This window comes from Canis lupus, chromosome X, assembly GCF_011100685.1.
Source record: "Canis lupus familiaris isolate Mischka breed German Shepherd chromosome X, alternate assembly UU_Cfam_GSD_1.0, whole genome shotgun sequence".
NCBI lineage: Eukaryota > Metazoa > Chordata > Mammalia > Carnivora > Canidae > Canis > Canis lupus.
The window spans coordinates 32,591,139-32,616,989 of NC_049260.1; the positions used below are offsets into that span (position 1 = coordinate 32,591,139).

The 25,851-nt window shown below is 41.2% G+C and overlaps 1 protein-coding gene across 1 annotated transcript in view; it reads left to right on the forward strand.

Annotated features, from left to right (window-relative positions):
• The first annotated feature begins 879 nt into the window (after positions 1-879).
• The window catches only part of XK (X-linked Kx blood group), a 44,864-nt gene continuing 19,892 nt past the window's right edge, over positions 880-25,851 (forward strand). Inside the window, exons 1-2 of the mRNA XM_038587165.1 lie at positions 880-1,201; positions 8,658-8,920. Coding sequence (XP_038443093.1) covers positions 957-1,201; positions 8,658-8,920 — 508 coding nt within the window. The 5' untranslated portion in view covers positions 880-956. The remainder of the gene's footprint in view (positions 1,202-8,657; positions 8,921-25,851) is intronic.

The following is a 25,851-nucleotide window of genomic DNA, read 5'->3' on the forward strand; positions in this document are numbered from 1 at the left end:
AGCGACTTGCTCAAACTCTGAGGGACAAGGGTGGGCTGCGCCCATCCTGACGTTCACAAGGTTGTCACAGGTTCAGAAAAGGAATTACGTTAGCGCTGGGGGCTGGCACACTAGCAAGCAGAGGTATGCCTTGGGTTAGAAAGCCGTTTCCTTATTAGGTCCTGGTCTTCACCCTGTGCAAAGCTAGTCACGGTTACAGAGGAATAGATTATGTAGGCAGTTTTTCCAGGAGAGGCGGCTTTGGCTCCTAAGGATTGTCTCTGAGGCTCTTTCCCCACTGCCAGCAACGTTGTAGACCCCCGTATCTGCAAGACTGAAGGGCATGCTCCTTTGGCCCACTGAAACGGCAAAGCCCGGGTACAGGACTTCACACTCGTACTTTGAAAAGCATCTGTGTGGTCTGGTTATTTTTAAATGACCGGAAACGTCGGTCCTTTGAGGAATTAAGCGTTCTCTAGGCTCGCAGAATAGAGACGGGGATGGAAAGGCGTCCAGACCCGGATTCTGGGCCCTACTGGTGGCAGTTTTTCAAAGGAACGTGAACGCGAGCGCGGGCAAAGGGCTCTAGGACCCAGAAGCTGAGCGCGGGGCCAGCGGGGCCCGCCGCAGCCGTTGGGGCTGCGGCGCCAGCAGTCGCAGGGCGCAGGTTCGCGGCCCGCCAGAGGACCGTCGCCGCAGAGACGCCCGCGGCGGGGTTGCGCGCGGGCGGCGCACGGTGCGCGTGGGCGTGTCTCGGCGGGGCCGCGCTCCCCGCCCCACCCCAGTCAGGCCGGGTGCCCCCAGGCCCAGCTCCGGCGCCCCGGCCTGCGGGCCGCCCCCTGCCCTCGGCGGGCAGCGCAGAGCGCGGGAGCAGTCGGGGGCCGGGCATGCCGGGAGCCCCTCGGGCCGCCGCCGCCGCCGCCGCCGCCGCCGCCGCCACAGCGTCTGCCGCCGGTACGCGCCGCTGACGCGCGGAGATGAAATTCCCGGGCTCCGTGCTGGCGTCCGTGTTCCTGTTCGTGGCCGAGACGACGGCGGCGCTGTACCTGAGCAGCACCTACCGCTCGGGCGGGGATGGCATGTGGCAGGCGCTGACGCTGCTTTTCTCGCTGCTGCCCTGCGCGCTAGTGCAGCTCACGCTCCTCTTCGTGCACCGGGACTTCAGCCGCGACCGCCCGCTCGTGCTGCTGCTGCACCTGCTGCAACTCGGGCCGCTCTTCAGGTGCGTGCGGGGCCCCCGGAGCCCCCTCCCCCTGCCCCGGCCGAGGGGGCGGCCTTCCGGGAGGGGCGGGTGGCTGCACTGGGTGCCGGGCCCAGGCCGGCCCGCCCTGCTCCTCGGCCCCACCGTTCCTGTCACGCGAATGCGACAGAATCCGGGGAGAGTGGGAATAAAGCCGGGGCGGATCGCGTTCCCCTTAGGTCCTCGCGTATGAAACTGCCAATATGCGACTGAACTTGACCAGCAGAAATGGCAGTTGCATATAGTTCGACCCCACAAAACAAAAGGCCTTCCTGGGGTCAGGTGGGCTCTGGCAGGATTGGCTTGTGTCGTGACAAACCCTGAGGTGTGTGGGGGCTCAGTCGCCTTTAGAGCAAAAGCGTGTGCAGATTCTTAAATTTATCAAACACGCGGAGTTTCCTGGGTGCCGGGCACTGTTCTGAGCGCTTTACAAATATTAATTTATTTAAATTCTCATACCGAGCTCTAGAAATCCACGCATCATTCTCTTGGCGTGGAAACAGGGTTGTAGAAATGCCTTCCGGCCCTGCCTAACTAACAAACATAGTCACTGAAGCTGGAACACAGTGTGCCATGAAGATAGAAACTTGCAGTTCGTTAAGAAAAAAAACAAAACAAAACATTAGTGACATTTCTAGAAATTAATTTCGATTAACACAAAGCTAGTAGAATGCATGGTAGTGAAGTAGACTGGCTTATCTAAGGGCCATGGAGAGAGTTTAAAATGTGTTATTTTGACAGCTTTCAACTCTGTAGGGAAACCAAAACAAAGGATTTTTATCTATATTAGAAAGCAATTTATAATATTAAATTAGACACAGGTGATAGACAAATTGGGAGAGATAGAAAGGCTAGAGCTCAGCTGCCAGAAAATTCAGAAATTTCAGAAAATTCAGATCCCCCAGGAATCTTTCCCTACCAGGCAGTATTTTCCCCACCCCAACACACACATAGACAAAAAAGTCCAGTAGCAAGATAGATTTTAGAGAGCACTATTATGAAACTTGGCACTTCATATTAAACACAGCTATCCCAGCTGACTCTTAGAATATTGACCTGTAGTTCACAGTCAGGACAAACTTGGTGAACAAGTCTCCCAGGCTCCAGAAGCCACAGAATGCTAGAAAGGAAGAAAAACAGGTATACTTGCGGAACTTAAATGTTGCTACTGACATCTAAGAGCAAGAGAAGAGTTAGGGAAAACAAGGAGCGAGAGAGGGATTTTCAAAGGTGCAACTTGGAGCTATTTAGTGAGGAGTTAGTCCTCCCTGGCCAAGTAGGCCACAGCATCCTGAATGTAATCCCGCTCAGTAAAATCAGTGTGATCTGACTTTGGGCAAGGCACTCATCGTTTATTAACCTTGAGAAGAAAACTCCTTGCTTATGATGTTTAATTGGAGCACCCATGCTCTATTTTTTAAATATTTTATTTATTTATTCATGAGAGAAACAGAGAGAGAGGCAGAGACACAGGCAGAGGGAGAAGCAAGCTCCATGCAGGGAGCCTGACGTGGGACTGGATCCTGGGTCTCCATGATCAGCCCTGGGCTGAAGGCGGCGCTAAACTGCTGAGCCACCCGGGCAGCCCACTTATGATGTTTAAATGAAGTAACAGGTAAAAGGGAACTGACAATTCTCAACGCAGCTTGCGCTAGATGGTTTGGTAGGTGCTTAGATCCCTCAGGACACTGAATCCTCACCATGAAGTAGATGTCACTGTTCCCACTTTATAGATGAGGAAAATGATACCCCAGACGATGTTCACAAAGCTTCTTAGAAATTGAGTTCAGTTTAAAAAAACAAAAACAAAAAACGAAAACAGAGTTCAGATAACGACTTCAATTGCTATCCAGGTGAGTGATCTCTATCATTACTGCCATTTGAAATATTTCTAAATACTGAGAGTTATCCAAGACAAAGCTAATGACATGATGGTATAAAAATAGGATGGCACATATAAACCTGAGCTCAAGGAAGTATACCAAGTTGTAGAGAGTGGTAATTTCTGTATGACAGAGTTATGGGCGGTTTTAATTTTGTCCTGGAAAATATAGAAAAGTACATCATTTTCCCCTTTATTATATACTTCTCTACATCTTTCAGTTTTTTTTCATCTTTCAGTTTTTTTTTCTTTTTTTTTCTTTTTTTTTATCTTTCAGTTTTTATAGTAAAAACATTTTAACTTTCTTTAAAAAAATTTGGCACTTTGAAGAGATAACTTCTCAGCTATATAAAAGGTTTCAATACCATAGAAAGACCTACTTGCAGAAAATTCTGAATGGGTCATTGTCTTTTTTGGGGAAAAACAAAATAAAACATAAAAAATAAATCAACAAATCATCCCCTACTGTCAGCAGGACTCTTTTATTCTAATGCAGCTGATTTCTTTCTTTCTTTCTTTTTTTAATATTTTATTTATTCACGAGAGACACTAAGAGAGAGGCAGAGACATAGGCAGAGGAAGAAGCAGGCTCCCCACGGGAGCCCGATGCTGGGACTCAATCCCAGGACCCCAGGATCACATCCTGAGCCAAAGGCAGACTATCAATCACTGAACCACCCAGGTGCCCCTGCACCTGATTTATTTCAAGGAGATACTTCACCCATGATCTTAGAGCTGAGGTACACAAAACGTGAACCCAAACCTCTTAGCTTCCAGATTAAGAGAAAAGCAATTTGCTGTTACGTAGTCACATGACTTAATATCTTATTGGAAGTTTTCCCTCCTGACAGTTTGAGTCTCTTTTAACTCCAAGATAGCAGCTTTACTTAAAGATCAAAATTATTTCCCCCAAACAAAGGAGAGTCATGGTATGTTTCTTTCCCCTTCTTACTTATTTGACTCACTAATATTTCAAAATTGTTTTTGGAAAATGTAGCTCAATTTATTTTTGGTGGGTACTAACTAGCCAAACTCATGTTCTTTTTAGGTGAGATGCTGTTTTTGAGTTTACTCAAATCTTCACTGCATTACACTGTAATGATTATGGGCTAAATATTAAAAACTAGGCCCTGTTCCTTCTTTCCTTAAGGGAAGCACTGGGAGAGCATCGTATTTCATTTATCGGTCTTCTATTTGAAACTGGAGGATGCCTGGGTGGCTTAGTGATTGAGCACCTGCCTTTGGCTCAGGTCATGGTCCTGGGATCCTAGGATCGAGTCTCGCTCAGGTTCCCTGCATGGAGCCTGCTTCTCCCTCTGCCTGTCTCTGTCTCTTTCTCTGTGTCTCTTGTGAATAAATAAATAAAATCTTTAAAAAAATAAAAAATAAAACGAGTTGTGGTTTGTGTGGTTGTTTCCTTATTAAGGTTAGGTTTGAATGATTGATCATTGAATAATATCTTGAATTTATTTTTTGGTTTTTTTTTTTTTAAAGTTTTTTTGTTTTTTATTTATTTATGATAGTCACACAGAGAGAGAGAGAGAGAGGCAGAGACATAGGCAGAGGGAGAAGCAGGCTCCATGCACCGGGAGCCCGACGTGGGATTCGATCCCGGGTCTCCAGGATCGCGCCCCGGGCCAAAGGCAGGCGCTAAACCGCTGCGCCACCCAGGGATCCCTATTTTTTGGTTTTAAGGATGATCTTATTGTGAATGATAATAGATATTCTGGCAAACCAGAGAGGGGAAAACAACTCTTAACAACAACAAAATCTATTTATCGTTGTTTTGCAATCATGTTAATTTTATTAATTAATTGGGAGAAGGGATAAATATAAATGAGTTTCAAGTTCAAGGGATTTCCCTCCATTTTTATTTTACTGGTATCATGAGGAAAATCTGGGTTTATTAAAATAAAAGCTAAGAAGTACTAGTAATTTTTTATAGAACATTGCAAAATGATTCATCATAGTATTTCTTTGTATAATAAGCTTTCAAAAGACTTTAATAGCCTAAATTTGAAGAGCTTTTTTTTTCTTTGTTTGCAAAGTGCTTTTATGTACAGTATCTAGTTCCATCTACTATAAAACCCGGTGACCTGTCATTTTCTTTTTTGTGACAGTGGAGAAATTGAGGTTCAGGGAGATTATGCAAGTAGCTTTTCAAAGGGCACTTGGCACTTTCTATTTAACCAGTTTAGTTCTTGTATAGCCTCATCGAGCATGTGTGTCACATGAAGATAACATGGTGTATAGGAGATTATAGTCAGTATTTCATTTGAAAATGCGTTTTTATTAACTGCTTTAGAGGGTCTCTGGTACCATGGGTTATTTGTGCAGAAACTAACAAGCATGGTTTCGGATAAGGAATAAAACTCCTTCCACTGTGACACTTGAAAATGGGGCAAAGTGAAAAAAAAAAAAAAAAAAGGATCAGCCTGCTGATTTTGTACATCATGGGTTGGCAGACCATGCCTCACAGGCCAAATTCCCCCACTACCTATTTTTGTAAATAAAGTTTTATTGGAACACAGCCATGCTCATTCATTTAATGTATTACATATGGCTGCTTTTGCACTGCAGTGGCAGAGCTGAGTCGTTTCAATACAGACTGTGACCTGCAAAGCCTAAAATATTTACTCTTTGTAAATACAGAAGATAGTTGCCAATGCTTGGCCTGCATGATACTGAAAAACAGCCTTGAATGACTTTGATGAAAATATTTAATTTAGGGCTATATTTAGACCATCTCTCAAGCAAAAAAAGAAAAGAAAGAGAGAAAGAGAAAGAAAGAAAAAAGAAACACCACATTTGGAGTAATTGGATGAGTCTTGCAGAATTCCAAGAAGAATGGTAGTTTGTTTCTTATCAGTTTTCTTAACCAGTAGTGGCAAGTAGTGGAAGTCTTAGGACCATACACAAACTTACTAAACACCTACTATGTGTAAAACTCTGTGCTGAGATAAATGTATTAATTGGGAAAAATAGTGGATTACGAAGGTGTCCCACTTGGGCTTCAAGGCCACCTCTGTGAAAAGCCATTCTGGAAGCATCTATGGTCCCTATTGGAGACACTGACATTTCAGTTTGTCCACAATTCTGTACATGCTTCCTATTTAATCCAGCACCTTCCTCAGAATCAAGAGAATGGCTTTCTCCTCTGAACCTTTATTTTCATTCATCTACCTCTTAGCACGTGCTGGTGTTTGGTTGATTGTTTAGCCTTTAAACATTCTAAGCCTGATTTGATTATTCATGTAAAACATATTTGTTGTTGAAAGAACAGAAAATAGGTACACATAATTAAAAAATAAAAAACCTCTATTTCGACTACCTAGAGAGAACAGTTTTCACCATTTTATTGTGTATCTTTACTCATATTTTTATTGCAGTAACTGTTAAACTATCTCTTGGGGGGGGGGGAATCCCTGAATTGTGGTGTTTGCTGGTTTCTGTAATGTAAATATTCCTATCATGGCCTATTTCAAGGTACCAGTTTTTTAACAACTGGCCCACATGATTAACTGTTTAACAGTCTCTTGAGTCAGTGTGAGCCAAATCAAGCATTCCAGTGTTTATGTGTGATTTATATGTTTTCATATACATAATTTTTTTTTACAAAAAATGGAATTTTCTATGTATATTATATTCTAATTTACTCCTTTCACTTACCAAATAAACATTTTTATGTATTAGTAGATGTAAGTCTATACTATCAATTTTAAGACTGGGTAATATTCCATTGAATATATGTTTTTTGATTTATTTAATCTGTCTTCTGGTCTATGTTGTATGAAGTTGCTGGGCCTTGGGATCCCTGGGTGGCGCAGCGGTTTGGCGCCTGCCTTTGGCCCAGGGCGCGATCCTGGAGACCCGGGATCGAATCCCACGTCGGGCTCCCGGTGCATGGAGCCTGCTTCTCCCTCTGCCTGTGTCTCTCTCTGTGACTATCATAAATAAATAAAAAAAAAGAAAAAAAAAAAAAAAAAAAAAAAAAAAAAAAGAAGTTGCTGGGCCTCAAATAGTTCTTATAGATTGGAGGTTTTTTTCCTCAGAGAAAATTCACTTGGATTAGTTGAACTTGAACTCATAACCTGTACTTCATTATTTTCAGTTGAACAAATTGGCCCAGGCCATTTTACCTGTTTTTATGTACTATATTAAAGTGTCTGTGACCCCATTGGACAAAATGTAGCAGACAAACCTGTCTCCCCCACCTTCTCTCTCTCTCTCTCTCTCTCACACACACACACACACACACACTGCTATGTACCTTCTTCCAGGAATAAATGAACAAAGACAACAGTCACAAAATATGTTCACTTCATACTCTTGCATTTCCTTTCTTACATCAAGTTTTATTATTTAAAATTATAAATGTATTCTTGTTGCCATTGTTGCCTTGGGTGAGAGTACAAAGTTAACAACTTTCAATAAAATAAGTGAAGCCATAAAACCTTCTGGCGGCATTATAAAGTTGTTATAAAATTGCATGTTGGGAGAAAAAGTCCTTTAACAATTTTTAAATGTAAGGCCATGAGCATTTTTCTTATTTGAAGGAAAACCCATTTTCCCCCCAACATTTTATTATGAAGAATTTTCAAACATACAGAAGACAACATGAAAGAATTGTACAGTGAACACCCAAGTACTCACCACCTAGGTTCTACAGTTAGCATTTTGTTTCACACGTCTATTCCTCCCTCAATTGATCCCTCAATCCATGTGTATTGCATGTGCACTTCAAAGTAAATCACGCACATTGGTACTCTTCCTCTCTTTGCTATCCATATCATTACCTAGAGAAGAAAATCTAATTTTAAAAGCCAGGTACTCGGTCAGTCTAGAAATGTGACTAGTTAAGGCTCCATCCTTAGGGTAGGCTTATTCCATAAACAAGGCATAGCTGACAGACCTCCAGACAGGATTGACTTTAGTCACATCCCATAAGGGTTTATGAGAGCCGAGGGCTAAGTAGTATATTGTGGTCTTTTAGGAGAGTGCTAGATGGCATGCTGCTCTGTGCTAGGGGATCTCCCAACCATAGCTGCTGCTTTAATTGAGGTGATACAGGGCATCTAGTGGATGTGGGGGGAAAATATATATGTATATGCACCAATATGCTGTATTACTTTCATAACAGTGTGGCACAGTAGATATTATCTCTGCTTTATAATTGAGGGAAACGGTTCAAGGGTTAAAGAACTTGTCCAGGGTTGCACAGGTGCTAAGTGTCATGAAAGGAAATTGAACATTCTTCTGTGGCTCTGGAGCCTGAACCACTTCCCATTCCCTACTTGGTTTCCTTCTTCAGTGGTCTCTGATGTCATCTCTCAATTAGGTTCACACTCATTTACAGTCGACCTGCCGGAGGGCCGCAAGAGGGCTGACTGCATGCTCAGAACTCCTTGCAGTGGATGATTTGAGAGAAGGGGCTATAGTCCAGAGTAGCCAAGTCAAAGCTTTGAGAATCAGGCTAAGTAAGTGTAAACAAGGTAACTGAGAAAAGACAGAATCCTGTCTGCCTCTGATTATCATGACCTGCTGATTTGTTTCCAGGTGTTTTGAAGTCTTCTGCATCTATTGTCAATCAGGCCACATCGAAGAGCCTTATGTCAGCATCACCAAGAAGCGACAGATACCAAAAAATGGCTTTTCAGAAGAAATTGAGAAGGAAGTGGGCCAGGCAGAAGGCAAGCTGTTCACGCACAGGTCTGCGTTCAGTCGGGCATCGGTGATCCAGGCCTTCCTGGGCTCAGCTCCTCAGCTGACTCTGCAGCTGTATATAAGCACCTTGCAGCAGGATGTTACTGTCGGAAGATGTATGTATATTTTTCATTTCTGCCTGTAGTCAGGGGTCAAAGTGTGAAATTCATACGTGCATTCGGTTCTGAGTCTGTGTTCCAGTTAACTAAGCTCAAAGCTTAGTTAAAATAATAAGTGTTCATTTTGTTTATGAATCTGCAGTTTGTGCAGGGTGGCCCAGAAGGGCTCACCTGTGCTTCACTGTACATCAGCTGGGGTGGCTCAAAAATGAGGGGCTAGGATCCACTGAAGGCTCATTCTCTCACATTACTTATGGCTGATGCTGGCTGTTGCTGAGGGCCTCTGATCTTCCCCATTTCATCTCTCTATGTGGGCAGTTTGGGCTTCCTTCCAGCATGGTGGCTGCTTTCAAGGGAAGTCAGTGTTCTGGGAGGAATGAACTGGCAGGTGGAAGAGTATCACCTATGTGGTCCAACTCAGAAGTCATGTGACATTATTTCTGCTGGATTTTCTTTGTTGAAGCAGTCAGGAATCCCATAGAGGTTCAAAGGAAAGGGAGGGGAGGAAACTCTGACTCTCCATTGGGAATGGGAGAGTTCTGGAAATTCATTGCTGTAACCATTTTGAAAAAAAAAAAAAACAGCTTGCTGTTGGCTGAAAATACACTTGTCAGAAGCTGGACTTCTTTGGATTTTGCCTCTGTCATTCAGTGATAGTTCTAAACCAGCTGAGACCCTTGGTTGTCAGGTTCTGGAATCAAGAGCACTCTCCTGTCTTCTTAAAGTTCTTTTTTTTAAATTTTTATTTATTTATGATAGTCACAGAGAGAGAGAGAGAGAGAGAGAGAGAGAGAGGCAGAGACACAGGCAGAGGGAGGAGCAGGCTCCATGCACCGGGAGCCCGATGCAGGATTCGATCCCGGGTCTCCAGGGTCGCGCCCTGGGCCAAAGACAGGCGCCAAACCGCTGTGCCACCCAGGGATCCCTTCTTAAAGTTCTAATAGGGAGCTTGGCTCTTAAACGAACACAGTTCTCTAACCTTTGGATTGTTCTCACATCATCAAATTGAGGGCAGGTTTTGGTTAAGCCAGATTTTTAAAAAAACTTCTACATGCCTAAGACACAAGTGAAAACCTTTATATGAGAAAAGGAAATAACTCCTCCCAAATATTAATGTTATAGGCAAATGAAAACCAGATATCTTGGTAAGTTTTACTATATAGATAAGCAAAAATGAGTTAAAAGCCTTAAGTTGAAAAAAATGCACATTTAAGGTAACACGGGAATTGGAATTGTAAAAAATAATCACTCTTAATTAATCTTGCCTCCCTCAGTATTATCTTCCTTCTGCTAAGGTTAGATTTTACCATCTAGGCTAGCTGGTAAAATGGCTTATTTATGGCAGGATCGAGTATTTGCACATCACAACTTATTCAGGTTACCTCAGAGTGACTGACTCTTAAGATATATCAGGACCTTAAGTTGAGGTCTTGAACCTCGGTACATTAACATTTATGTGAAATGCCTCCTACGGCTGTCTGCTCCCAGGCAGACCGTAGGTACTCAATAAATGTAGCAGCATCCTTATTCTCTAAGGACTTGTAACTGGAATGGGTCTTGACCAGGTTGAGTCCTCTGCATGCCACTCTACCCTTTTCCTAGGTCATTGTTTTTCCATGTGACAGGGGCGTAGCAAGAGACCATATGTGGTGATAGCCTCTTTGATTTTGACAGGTAGATCCAGTTTTTATTCCCCTCAAGTTTTTGAAATTGAAGATTGTCTTTGTTGATCTAAATGAAGAGGCAAGGTTAAAATCATGAAAAGAGATGAGTTTAAGAATAGCAGAGGAATTGTAATTTGGGACTCATAGACTATAGCAAGCTACAGGCAAGTCTGCCAAAAGTCTGGGGTAGGCTGGATTTTTCGGCAGGGAAGGTAAAGCGGGGAGAACTCAGCTGGAGTCTGTTAAAATCAAAACAAGTAGAGACCAGCTTTAAAAATTCCCCAAGCAGCCAAAACCAATCCAGTCCTACAAACAAAGCTCAATTCAGCTCATTCTGTGAGACCAGCCAACCTTGGTCATTTCTTGTTTATGCCTCTGGGAAACCATAAGCAAAACTTTCCAAGGTTGATATGATGCAACCCCATTAAGAAGATTCCAATATTATCAGTTTCTTGGTAAATGCAGACATTTACAGGAAGGCAGTCTCTCAGTCCTTAAGTTTTGTTTTCCTTAGGGCACAGGAGTGAGATTTTCCATTTCATATCCTTGGGTTCTGTTTTAGATTAAAGTTCCTTCACATCCTTTTTGATCAAGATCTTTCACAGAAAACATTGCTGATCAGTTATGTCCTTCAGGCGTATGTATATTAATTTTTCTTAAAAGTATAGTTCTTTATAGGTGGATTGTACTGTATGTCCCGCAGAGCTGAGGAGGGTTGTCCTCAGGTGTCTTTTTCCATGGAGCTGAGGACCATTCTCAGTTGTCTTTCCTCACAGAGCTGAGGAGGACCCCATCCTCAGGTGTCTTGTCCCATGGAGGAGGGAAATGATAATGGCCTCATTTGAACAATAAGAAGATTGAAAAATGAATAATCTCAGGTCCAGCCCTTTAAGGTGGATGGTTTAGTTTCCATAGTTATTTTAGTTTCAGGAAAAGCTTTTGAAAGGAGAAGAATTTTATTTTATACATACATTTGGGAAGAAGACATTTGCTTATTAATACGAAACAGTAGAAATTTATTTAAAAAGATTAAATCAAAGACAAAAAGCCCAATGATAGTGAGTTATTGAAATGCACTTCTCAATCAGCTTCCCTAACTGCCTGTGTTTAATAGATCAAAAAATGTCCTGAAGTTCCAGGAGCTTGGCCAGCTTCGGCTAGCAGCTTGATACTGTCCTTCATTGTTTTTAGTTCTTGTGTTATTTTCTCTGATTTACTGACATAAAGACAACTTTCTTCTCCAAGTAGGATGCAGGTTCCCCCTGCTAAGCAGTGAGGAGGTTTTGTAGAACTACTTCTACAAGGTTGTTTGGGTCTGTTGATAGCAAAAGTTTGGACAGAAGTATTAAGAGTGGTGGACATGACTATAGAAAGATTGCAAATTGTTGTTGTTGTTGTTGTTTTAAGTTTCACTACTTCAGACCATGGAAGGAAGACTGGTAAAAGCATGCCCCCAACTTTTTCTGTCCACTGTAGGGTTATATGTAGGTATCCAGCCATAATTTTAACCTTCCCAGTTCCAACGTATCCTTTTATGTTGATAGGAGAAAGACCCTGCATTAGTAGAGGGAAGAATTTTTCTAGTTTTGGTATTTGGGGTAAGGCAACAATCCCTCTATATCCCTTTCAGTTGAAGGATAGTGTAGAATATATTTCTTCCACCTAAAAAGAAGTACCCACTGTCTTCTAAGGATAAGGCATAATTGGGTCCTTTTGCCCAGATTCTTTTCCCTGGAGTGAAAGAAAAGATCTCATAATCAGAAATGTAATCATAAAAAAAGAAATGCAATCATTTATACAGAGCACATGATCTATTTTACTAGCATTATGGGAATGGTTATGTGAAATTTCTATAGATCTGAAGTAACAAATGAGCTGATCTAGTATAAGTAAGATTTTGGTTGAGGTATGGAAGATCTCTAGGAAAAAAGTAAGTTGAATTAAGTTTCCATCTTTTACCAGATACTTGGTCAGTTTCCAGTGAAGTACCATTGAGTGGGAGCACATTAGCTTCCGACTTCCCCTTCTTACTGCATTTTTATTGCCCCACAATAGAGATACATTAATAGGGAAGATTATATAATTGTCTGGATTCCAGCAGGGAGTGAATTCATGTTCATCTAGGTCATATAAAATAATATAGTTAACAAATATTTACTGGGAGATACCCTAGAGTTTTGCCATTCCCATAGTTGCTTTTTTTTTAAAGATTTTATTTATTTATTTATGAGAGAGAGAGAGAGAGAGAGAGAGACAGGCAGAGACATAGGCAGAGGGAGAAGCAGGTTCCATGCAGGGAGCCCGATGTGGGACTCGGTCCCCGGACTGCAGGATCATGTCCTGGGCCGAAGGTAGGCGCTAAACCGCTGAGCCACCCAGGCGTCCCTCCATCGTTGCTTTTGAAAGAAAGATTTTGGGTAAGAATCCAGACCTGAGTGAGAGTATCCCTTTATGAATGGAGGGTACTCAATGGGAAACCATAATATTTTCTGCCAGCTTACCAGAAGGATGGTTCCAAGGTACCAAAGGAAAATCCTACACCTTTGCCAGGTAGGTTTTGCTATCCTTCAAAAGACAGTGGCCAGGCCACCAATTCAGTTTCATCATCATGAGTATCATTTACTCTGGCACAAATCCGGAAATCATAAGTTTAGCAGAATGTGAGAGTTTTTGTAAAGTGGAGCTAAAAGGATATGTTAAAGCTAAAATAAAGGATAGTAGGGAAACTAGGGAAGAAACCATTGAAGTCCTGAATGACAAGATTAAACACAGAATAAGAAGAGGAAAAAAAAACTTAATACAGGCCTAATCCTTTTATCTTGGGTATGCTATTTCTGATGCTATCTGCCTCAGTTTCTAGAAATTTTCATTGTTTGATCATCAGGTGGTATGCCAGTCCATTCAGATTTGGGGCTTTTTTTCATGAGACACATGAATCCAAGAATCTATTCCTTGAGGTTTGGTTGCTCAGAGGTTAGTTAATAACGCCCCTGGTAGGAGCATTTCCAGTAAGGTTGAAGGGAGTCTGTTTGGAGATGTCTTTTCCAATAGATGAAGTATTCAGACTCTAAGGTGTGATGTTTGATGCTGTCATTTCCCAGGCGCTCACTATGGAAAGATTGTTCTACCAGAGCATAATTATTTTCTATGGACTTAATCAGGCCTTTGCAAAACTGAAGTACATCCCCCTACCAACCCCTTATTAGCTGTGGGTCAAAAGAAATGGAAGCTAAGCACATTGGTCATTCTATAATTATTTCAAAAGACAAAAGTTTATGTATCTTAAAGAGAATGGATCTAAGGTTTAGAAGAGCCAGTGATAATGCTTTTGCCCTGGGTATTTGGAAGATTTCAACTGATTTAGCTAATTGAGTTTAGCAATTCCATTTGTACATTTGACCAGGCCTGAATACTGAGGATGATAACACAGTGACACACAGCTGCCAAGCCGGCCAGGCAGCATAGATTTATCGAAGTATTTGACCAGTATAATGGGTTCCCCAATCACTATGAAGTTCAAAGGGGATTTCCCAAGCAGAAATAATCTTTTCTAGTAGGAATTTAAGTACAGAAGAAGCAGTTGCCTCTCTACATGGGAAAGCTTCAGTCCAATCTGAAAACATGCAAACCATTACCAGAATGTACTTCTGTCCAGTAGATGGAAGCAATTGTATGAAATCCATTTGCTAAATCTGAATGGTCCACTGGGCACATGAAACTGTCTGGGACAGTACAGATAGGTTTCCCTGGGTTAAATTTAGGGCATATGGAGCAAGGAAGATAAATGCTTTTTGAGGCCTTGTCAGCGTTTCCCCACCAATATTGATTCATGAATGTTATTTTTTCAGTTAATCAGTGATTTAATTCATATATGGTAATTGATATACAAGTTTTAAATTTTCTGGCAGGACAGTTTATTATTAGGTACAAATCGAGTTCCTTTTTGAGTTCCTTTTCTTTGTGACACCAACAGCTTTAGATTTCCAATTTTGTTTTTCCTTTCCATGGGCCAATTGTATTACCCTACTTGATTCTCTTGGGTTGTCACTAGGGGAAGCAGTATTCCAGACCATGACAGAGGTTTGGTCTTTGGATCCCCTAAGAGACCAGTGTTTTTGCAGAGACGTCAGCAAGGTGGATTCCTTTGGCTTCTAGAGAATCACAATGACCAGGGACTTTTTTTTTAAATAATAGCCAGACGTCCTGGCAGGAGGATAGCATCAAATACATTTTGGACGTAAGGAAAATTTTTAATTTTGTCTGTGCTGGAAGGAAACTCTGTTGTTTCCATAACATTCAAAATCATAGGCTACTCCAAAGCTGGTTGTGGGGGAAAGAATGTCTCACAGACACTGACGACTCAGAATGACAGAAACTGAGACAAGTCAGAGGCACAGCCCTGGGCTTCAACCCTTTAATGGCTGGTGCCCCTGGAGGAGCAGGCCCCCCTCATCTGCATGCTGCTCTGGCAACTAGACTAGATGAGGCTGTCAGCCCCCTGGGACTGACCACTTCGTGGCCTGGGGCATCCCATCACCACCACCCCCCCCCCCCAGTAGGTGTTCTCCTCAAAGAGTTGGCTCAGGTGTTGGTTGTTGCCCAGGGCTTTCTGCATGTGCTGGGGGGGTGATGCGCATCTTGTGGCTGTTATGGGCCTCCTGGCCCGCCAGCTCCAGGATGTTGGCCGTCAGGTACTCGAGGATGCTGGCCAGGAACACAGGCATGGACAAGCTTAAGCAGTGGGCATAATGACCCTCGCGCAGGAGGCGGTCCACACGGCTGATGGGGAACTGCAGCTTGTTGCCTAATACCAGGGAAAGCACCAGCAGGACTCTGACAGAAACATATAATAGACAGGGTGCTGACAAATCTCTAGGAACTCTGCATACAGCATAGAACTGAAATACTGATATTCATAGTATTTTCCCTATTCCAACTTGAATCTGTGGAAGGCTGAATACTTCTTTCGATTTGACTTTTTCTTATGTAACTAATCAATACTAACATAGCAAATAGAGCTGTTTTTTTCCCCAATTTTTTATAAGAAAAAAACAAACCTGCTTTGCTTTTTAGGGACCTCTGGGAAATCTCAAAGGCAGTTTGGAGTCCAAAAGGTGTCATTAAGTTTTATTTCAGTTTTCATTTTGGAATCAGTGTTGGAAGGTAAAATCCAAAAGTTTCCCAGGAGATTTGAGAGTTAAGATGGGATTGTGGGTGTCCTTGAGTCCATGAATGATTGTAGCTTTGGATTGGTCTTTGGATCCCCTAAGATCCAAAGACCAATTTGTTAAATAAAGTAACAGTTCAATATTTAAACATACAAAAATCACTAACACATTTGCAAATGCAGGTGTCTTTTATTTTAAAGGGAATTATCAAAGGCATGATAAAATGCTAAGAAAGTGTCACCGTGGTGAGATAGGGAATCTCTGCTATTCAGACAAAATACATAGAAGGTGAGGTGGGAACCTGAATAATGACCCTGAAGATACTCAGGTCCTAATCCCTAAACCCTGTGAATGACATTGGTGTGCCTTTAAAATAATCACAAGTGTCCTTATAAGAGAGAGGCAGGAGGAGGTTTGATGACAGAGGAAGAAGATAATGTGAGGATTGCTGGCTTTCAAGCTGGAGGAAAGAGCCAGCAGCCAAGGAATGCAAGGAATCCAGCTCTAGAAGCTAGAAAAGGCCATGAAAGGGATTCTCTCTCCTCCAGGGCCTCTGGAGGGAGCCTGGCCCCACTGACTCCTTGATTTTAGCCCGCTGAAACTGATTTCACACTTCTGACCTCCAGAACTGTAAGAGAACAGATATGTATTGTTTTAAGCCACTAAGTGTGGTAATTTGTTACAGCAGCCATAGGAAGTTCTGGAACAAGTGATTTTACCTCAGACAGAAACATTCTCTTTTTGGCACTTAATTAAAAAAATAACCACGTCTCATTATCTTGGGACTCCAGGTAAAGTTTCAGTCACATATAGTCTCATTCCTATTTATTACTTAAAACATTTAAGCACTCATATTTCACAAAGGAAACTAGGGGGTGGATAATTGTGAATTTCTGTTAATTTAGATAGAGCTTGTATTTACACTCAACCTAGATTTTATTTAGCTACATGATTCCCTTACACATTTCACATCATGGCAGAAATGAACACATCCATCTACAAACCCAAAGATATAGCCTCTTTATAGCATACACAAATAAGAAGCAAAAGTATAAACTAAAATTATACTTAGTAATGAATGTTTTAGTATTTTACTTAGAAATGATCTAGGTGTCCATTCTGTGTCTACTAACTATTTCACAGTACCGGTCAAAGGTCTTCAGTTATCTAAAGATTTTGGAAATGCTTTTCAAGGTGGCATACTACAAAACCTCATTACTGTGGAAATACAAGTTCGTCAGAACAGTGATTCAGTTTGCTTAAAAATAAATTGGTATTTTTGTAATCTTAAACATCAGTAGGTCATTCTAGCCCATTTGATTATAAACCTGTGTAAGTTTAGCAAAAATATATCCAAGAAGCATAAAAAGGTATGCTTGTACTAGATTTCATACCAATATATTAGAGAAAACATATTTTCGTTAAGCTCCAAATACATACTAGTTGAAATTGTTAAAGATTTACATAAATTCCATGTAAATTTAAATTCTTAAAATATATTTTAAAAATTTAGCACATTTAATGTATTTAATTTCTGTATTTTAGGAAATTTTGTTATATTCAGTTTATATAAACAATCCCTTATCTACATATGCCAGTCAGAACAGAGCTTCTTAAATTAAGAAAGAGACTTTAAAATCTAACATATTCATACCATCCAGTGGTAGGAAAATGTTACAATCAGAGATGAAGGCATTTCTGCGTTACAGCTATGGAGACATATAGCTCTAGAGAAACAGCTTCAACTTTACAATTTTAGCCATGGATTGAGAGTAAACACAGAAACAAAATCTTGCCAGTCCAGATTTCAAAAAGCTGTTATCCTCCCAAAGGGCAGGGAATTTTGAATTGACTTAAGCTTAAAAAGAGACTAATAAACAAAAAGACTGACAAACCAGATTCTCTGTTGCCTCTCATCCAACAAGGACTAGATCTCTATAAATCAGGAGTCCATGTAGAGAGATCTCCAGATGGTCAGATCCTAAAACCAAATTCCCACCCATTTCTGCCAACCATGAGGAATAACTTAATGGCCATAAATGAGCAAAAACAAAACAATACATTAGTATACAGGCAATTTTTTAAAAGACAGAATAAGGCAGAGTGAACACAGTTCTCTTGGCACTTTGGCTTCGGCTAGGAAAGCTGAGAAAAGACACTTCTGGGCTTTAGTACATATAAGGTCCATTCTCTGTCAACAGTTTATCTGGCTCTGACAGGTGAACCTATTGGGCATCTCATTTCGAGTTTCAAAGCAGTTAAAAGATATTTTTTCAAAAGGTAAAATCATGTTATATGAGTGATATATATATATATATATATATTAAAAGATTTTATTACTTATGAAGGGGTAGACAGATGTTAAAAACCATTTCAAAAGAGAACAAAGGAATTTGATTAGGAACATTGAAATAAAGATGTCCTTGGGAATAAAACTGGTTTTATTACATTGTGGTAGGGGAGACCATTGAACCTCTGCTAGATTATGCACTTTGCATGTGTATCAGTGACTTGATAGCCTGTGTCCTGGAGCTACCAAGTAACAAGGCCAATGACCATCACCTCACAATCTATAGATAGGGCAGTGCCAGACCTTGAGCTCTACCAGTTCTTTAAGGGTGGGACAATCTAATTGATGACGTGTCCCAATTCAGGAAGAATTGTGGATGCTTGTGTTCTAGGGCCTAACAAGTGCCCTCATAGCCTCATCCACTGGCAAAGCCCACTCACCATTGAGGGAGCCCTGTACTACTGCCATCAGCAAATGCTATTAAAGCGTTTAACTCCATGGGTGTGCATCCTCCTCTTCTTGGTTTGTCATTTTGAGTTGGAAGTGTCTATGGGGAATCATTATAGAGTTTAAAGGTTTAGTTTGCAAGCAAGAATGGATGTATAGCCTGGAAAGCTACATTTGGGGCCTATAGCAGGCTCTTGGATACTCTTAGCCACTTTTCCTTGGCCCTCTGGATTTTAGTGCAGCTGTGGTGAAGAATTCCACATGCGGTGCCAGCATCGCACATCAACTACAAGTCCCAGCACACATGGTAATATTTCTCTTTTTTCTGCTTAAGGTTTTCTCCTATGCCAGATAATGCAGCTCAAGTATAGATGAGAAGTATCGGGGAACACTTGTGGGGGCATCTGCAAACCAAAGGAGATGGTAGTCAATGGATATAACCTCAGCCTCAGCCTCTGTCCTTAAGATGGATAATTTGGGGTCCAAACTGTACAATCCTCTGTGGATCCTTAGAGACACTGAACTCTACTTGCCACAGTGGTAACCAGCTTAACATAGTGGTTCTTAGCCCTGCTGCCTTTATTCCTTCCCTTTCTTTCCTAGGCTTACATCCTAGATGAACCACCTGCATCCAAATGCTTGCCTCAGGCTCTGCTACCTGAAAGTAGTCATCTGAATAGAGGTAGTAATTTGAACCACAGTGGGCCAGGCACGTACAGCTGTGGAAAAGATAGCTAGATCCCTCCGGGGTACAAGTTCTGTCAGAGACTGTAAAAGAACAGAGGGGCAAGTGTGTTTGAGGTTTGTGCAAGACAGTGAATGAAGTTGATCATCAAGGATTCTTAGCTGGATGGGGGGAAATAAAAGGGTTCATTTGATTTGAAAGCTATATAAAGTACTTAAAAAAACAGTTGTAGTAGTTCTTAGACAAGTGTATTGAATGGGTAGAAGGTGGTGGTTAGCATAGGATGTTTCAGTTAGTGATTTCAGGGGTACTTATTGTGTCTTGGATTCCTTGGAAAGCATTCTTAATAACTCATCCCTACTGTTTTATTTCTGCCATATTTGGGGAAGGGCTGAAGAGGCTAGGATTCACTGGTCTAATTTTATAATACAGTTCTTTGAACTTGGTAACCGGACATAATTGCCTTCATTTTCACTAGGGCACTTCCCAGAGATGTACCTTGGCCAGACACATTGTCTAGCTTCACAAAAAAACTTAACGTATCACCTATTTCCAGGACCAGCTGTGTTTTATGAACTAGTCTAAAGATAATAGTTTTAATTTGTACCTTCTTAGAGGCACGGGAAGGGATGTTGAAGGATAGATAGCTGTGTGTGTGTGTGTGTGTGTGTGTGTGTAGTGCTTTATATAAGTTTAGAAGTTTCTGCCACAACATCTTCTCAGCTTTTTGCATGTACACACGTTCACTCACATGCACATAGGCACACACATACACAAAATAGAAAACTTCAAAAGGAGTCTCAAAGGAAATACACTGAAATGTCAATTAGTTGTCTTGGGATACTGAGGTTATGGGTTTTTTTTTTCTTCTTTCCATTTATCTGTCTTCTTCATGCTTCCTCAGTGAATGTGTATTAGTTTTTGTTGGGGGTGAGGAGAGTGGTTAGGCATGATCTACTGGTGTAGCCATGGGTTTTTGTCTTACTCATTTGTGCATGCCCAGTTTGGCACGTATGGATTCTCAGTATATATTCAGTGAATGATGAAACCTAAAGAGCAGGGCAGTTGTATTAATCTCATTTTTTACAAATGAAAAGGCGGAGAGTATCATTGAAGACATCGCAACTACAAATGATAGAAGTCCTAATTTAAAGTTGCTTAAAAATAAATAAACATAAAAACTAAAAATACATGTTTTATATGTATAGATATAGATATATTTACCACCTCCTATAATAAATTCAGAGGCAGAATGATCCCGTGGTTGACTAGTTTACTGATGCAATAGCATCATCAAGGACCTCGGCATTTTCTATCATTGTACATTTCCCCTTGTGATTGCAAGAGGACGGTGTATTTGTAATATATTGCTCATAGTAAACCGCCACAAAACGTAGTGACTTAAAATAACAGGCCTTTCTTTTGCTCACGAACTTGTAATTTAGGTGAATCTCAGCAGAGTCAGCTTATCTCTGCCCCACGTGGCATCACCTAGAACAGTTTGAAGACTTCCAAGATGGATCACTCACATGGCTGGCAGTTTGGTACTGTGTTTACTTTCGGTTGCTTAGCTAGGGCTGAGGGCTGAAGGCCTTGGGTCTTTTCCATATGGTCCTTTTGTTGCCTTCCTCACAGCATGGCAGCTAGGTCTTAGGAATGACTGTTTTAAGAGACATGCAGTAGAAGTTTTCCGTTTCTTAATATGTTTGCCCAGAAACTGGCAGAGTCATTTTTGCCATATCAGTCACTAGATCTCAGATTCAAGAAGAGGAGACATAGACTCTACTTCTCAATGGGAAGAATGTCAAAGAATTTGGGGGCCATGTTTTAAAACAGCTACAGATGAGGTACCTGGGTGGCTCAGTGGTTGAGTGTCTGCCTTTGGCTCAGGGCATGGTCCCAGAGTCCTGGGGTCAAATCCTGCATCAGTCTCCATGTGGGGAGCCTGCTCCTCCCTCTGCCTATGTCTCTGCCTCTCTCTCTCTGTGTCTCTCATGAATAAATAAATAAAATCTTAAAAATAAACCAGCTACAGATTGTTATAGGTCTAGACACATGTAGGCATGACCAAGCCAGGGGGAAGAGAGGTTTCTTCCTGTGTGCTTTTTTTTTATTGGGGACCTTTCATTCAGCAGAATTCTCCTCAGGTTTCGTTGGCCAGACATAGGTCAGGCTAAACTAGTCCCTAGCCATGGTAATAGAGAGTTATAGATGCCTCTAAGGTATAGATGCCCCTGTCCCCACAGAGCACCTGGGTGGGGCCTGGAATAGATAGATCAACCTCATCCACTTAACCCAGTGATTAGACCATGCATATATCATTTTTTATGTTTGTGACAAAAAATCGTAGGACCAAAAATTGGTCTACACAAATCTTGATTTACTTCAGGGGCCAAACCTGTGAGTGTCTTCCTTAAACATATGGGAGAGCAAGCATGTAATCAGGATTAGAGTCCTGCCTTCAAGGAAGAATGAAGAAAGGATACCAGTTAAGTGGGAGGCCCATAGTATCTGCAACACCAAGGTTCAGGAGGTTTAAGGACCCAAAGCCAAGACTGAAACCAGGTTTTTGGAGGCTTGGCCCATGGCTAGGCTTTTAGCCAACACTGCTGCTCATGGAGATGGAGAATATTAAGAGGTAGAGAGGACTTAAGAGGTCATCATGTCTGACTTTGTACTCTGTGTAGAAATCCCTTCTTTGGTGTCCCTTACAGGTGGTCCACAAGTGTCTGCTTGATAATGTTCAGCAGTAGAGCTCTCAGTACTCAAAAGGCACCATTCCACTGATAAAACTTTCTTATTGGTATGTTCTTCCTTGTGTAAGTGGAACTTTTCCTTTTCCCCCAGAAGACATCAGGCCCAGGTGCTGTATGTGCCACATTCGGGGGAAAAAAAGCCACTAAGCATTGGTCAGATTCCGTTCTTCAAGATTTTCCAAGTGTGACAAACCAGCCATACCACAATCAACCCCCACATCCCCACCCTCAGATTTTCTATAAGGAAATAACCTGAGAGGAGAGGTGAGAGAATAGGGGCTTCTATTATCTATGTGGTAAGAGGCCACTCCCTCACTTTCCCTCCCAGAAGCCACCTAAAGGGGGGTTTCAAGCTGAAGAGTGCTCACAACATGGGTAGCCAAACACTTCATTTCCTGCCTTCTAAGCTGGGAACCCACAGGCCCACCCCACTGCTGTTCTCCTGAAATAGCTCTTTGGGTGTACCCTGGAGTTTAGGATTATTCACAAGTAGATAGACTGAGGCCTGATTATCATTTATAGATTTCTGAAGGTGAGAGACTTGAAGGAAGAGATCAAGGTACCATATGCCATTCCAGGTCTCCTCGATATCAGCTAGCTATTGTAAGTTACAGACCACCTAAAACATAATGGTTTAGACAGCAAGCCTTAATCGTTGCTCATCAGTCTGCAGGTCAACCGGGCAGAGCTAGACCAGTCTGGGCCGGGCCAGGGCGATCTTGACTGAGCTTGCTTCCGAGTACACACTCGACCTCTGGGTCATTTGGGAGTCACTGATCTAGGATGACTGCACTTGGGATGGCTCACTTACAGGTGCTCTTCACTCCCACAGCAGGCTAGCCTGCTGCTTGTGGGGCTCGGGGAAGAGTTAAAGCATGCAGAGCTGCAGAGCCTCTTGTGATCTAGGCTTAGAAATGGGTCACTGTCACCTTTTCCATATTCTGTTTCCACAGCACAGTTGAGAGAAGATTGGGGGGAATAGAAATCCCTTTCATGATAATACCCCCACCAAGTTGACACCACTAAGTAGATATGATATTTTATTTATATTTTATGGAAATCAGCCTCCTTTAACCTTCAGCCTCCTTTAACCTTCAGCCTCATGGTTAGACCTGATTTTTTTCCCACTAAAGCAGCACTAACACATCCACTCCCCATTACTACAGGGCAGATCTCCAAATATTCACAACTATCTTATCTCCTTTTTCTTTTCTGTTTTTCAGATCTTCCAGTCATTTCTCTAATGGAATGCTTTGTAGCCATCAATGTTACTATACTTGAAATACAATCTGGCTTGTCACTTTTTTTTCTTAAAACACATGGCATTCATAATTACATATGATATTGCAAACTTATTTTGACAGAAGCTGTTAGCAGTGGGATTATGTTATATTTTATTTTGTTTTGTTTTGTTTGGCTTTAATCTGGACTCTGTGATTTTTTTTATGTGCCCAAATGTTGTATCTTTGGGAGGAGCTAAAATATAGAATTGTTTTATATGGATAGATATAAGTTCTCTCAGTTCTTTTTGTCATGCTGAGAGGAGCTAAGCCAAGATTTACCTATCTGTACCTGTACAATGTATTTTTAAACATAAAAAGGTAGGGCTTGATATTTTTTCTTGTTCGTTTCCTTTTCTTGGATTCATGCCCAGTATATCAGCCTGTTGAGAACATGTTGAATCATAATTCTCTTATCTTCCCGGTTTGGTCACAGCTATACATATATGCCTTCAGTAGTTGACAAGAATGTGAGACTAGGACAGCCCCAAAGCCATAAGCCTCAAGCTCCTTGGCAAATGCCCTTTATTCCGAATGGAAGTAGTGAAGAATATGAGTACAGACTGCTTATCCAGTTGCAGATCCATCTAACTGCACTCATATTAGCATATGAATTTTCTGTAACTTGCCCACAAGGATGTCATGAGGGCTTTTCTGGTGTTTTTCTGGAGGCCTGCTAAAAACCATACACAGTGTCTACAGTATCCACCCACTTTTTAACTGCAGATATTTTTTCTTTGTACATTAATTCAAAATATTGGTATTGTAAAATATTAAAGCATATAGACAGGAGTAGAAAATAATATAACAAACACCCACATACCTCCTTGTGTACTTTACCAAATATGCATATGACATGTTTGCTTCAGAATTACCTTTTTTTCTCTTTAAGAAATAAAATATTAGTATAACTGGGGCACCCTGAGACCTTTCATGATTTCAGTATTTAATGTTCTCATGCACAATTTATAACTTAATTACATTTGTACAGTATCCACAAATACCATATATTGATCTTTTAGGTCTTTAATCTTTATTATACTGCAAGCATCATTCCGAAATTTGCATTTTTGCTCAACATAATATTTTGAGAACCATGCTTGCTGATGAAAATAGCGCTAGGTTATTTTTTGTGTGTGGCTTACAACAATTTTCTGTAAAGGGACAGATGGTAAATATTTTGGATTTTGCAGGCCATCGTGGTTCTGTGTCACTTATTCTTTGTTTTTGTTTGTTTTTACAACCCTTTTAAAAATATCAAACATTCTGTGCTCTTGGGCTATACAAATATTGGGCCTAGTTTGCCATCCCTTGTTCTACCATATGGCTCTAACACTATTTCTCCATTCTCCTTTGAATTTTGTATGGCCCCCTAGGTCTCAGTTTCTTTTTTCTTTTTTTTTTTTTATAGGATAACCAGAGGTGGATTCTTTATTTCACAAGTTTCAAGATACAGTACAAAACAAGTCTGTACATCTCTCTATTAACAGAATTTGTTTACACAATTATATTACACTTCACCAGCCTTTATACCTTATTTAATTAAATACAAAATAAATTTACAAAAAAGCCTACCATGGTGTTCCTTCCAATGCCAGCTTATGGTCTTTTAAACTTCTCCTAAATACTGGTAGTGGTTATACCTTGATCATATCAACATTATGATTTCTTTTTTTAAATCAAAGAGTCTCAGTTTCTTTTATGAAGCAGAAGTGACAATGACTGTCTTGCCTACCTCCTTAAGAGGGTAAGAAGACAAGGCAGATAATAGATTTGAAAGTGCTTTGAAATGTTACAAAGTCTGTTTTATTCCTTTCCTCTCTTCTCCCTTCCCTATTCCTTCTTTTCCTTGCCTTCTCCTTCCTTTTTGTTGGCCCAGGTGGGCTCTGAATTAAATTTCCATGGAGAGAATCAGGAGTTAATTGAGAAACCTAGATGGGCAAGACACACATGAAGACCCTGTGGGACAGCTAGGGATTGGGGAGGTCTGAGCCCAAACAATGGAGTATTAAATTCTCGCTGGAGGTTTCCTCACGGCTCTGAAGCATCAGTGCTGGGAAATTCAGGGGGCATTCTCATTCTGGGCAGCCTTGAAGCTGAAACACAGCTGGTACTTTGTTTAAATCTTCTGGGACTAAGGTCAGGAGCTTGGGCTCATAGCCTGTTCTGCTATTGAATAGTGTAACCAAGCTGACCTCAGAGACCTTTTGTCTCTTAATTTATAAACTGCATCTATCAACACAGGCTTCACAGGATTGTTGTGAAAATTAAGTGAGACAAGCAGAAAACATTGGCATGTGGTACAGGCCCTTGGTTACGATGCTCACTAGAGGTTAATTTACTATGTTATTAAATGTTTATTTATAGAGGGTCTCCTTTCAGGGAAACCATACTAGATAGCAAGTCTGCAAGGGGTGTGTGCCTACTTTTGGGCAGGGTACAGCATTGATGACTTTAATGGATTTTAATGAAAATTTTAACCTTATTAAAGGTGATTCAAATGAGTTTGCATTTTATGTTTTGGCTCCTTCTCTGGTCTTGATGCAAAGCAGTGATGAATTAATTTTTCTTCATGAAGGTATTGCTAATTAATTTAATTTCTTTAATACATAGATGGCTATTCAGATTTTTAATCTCC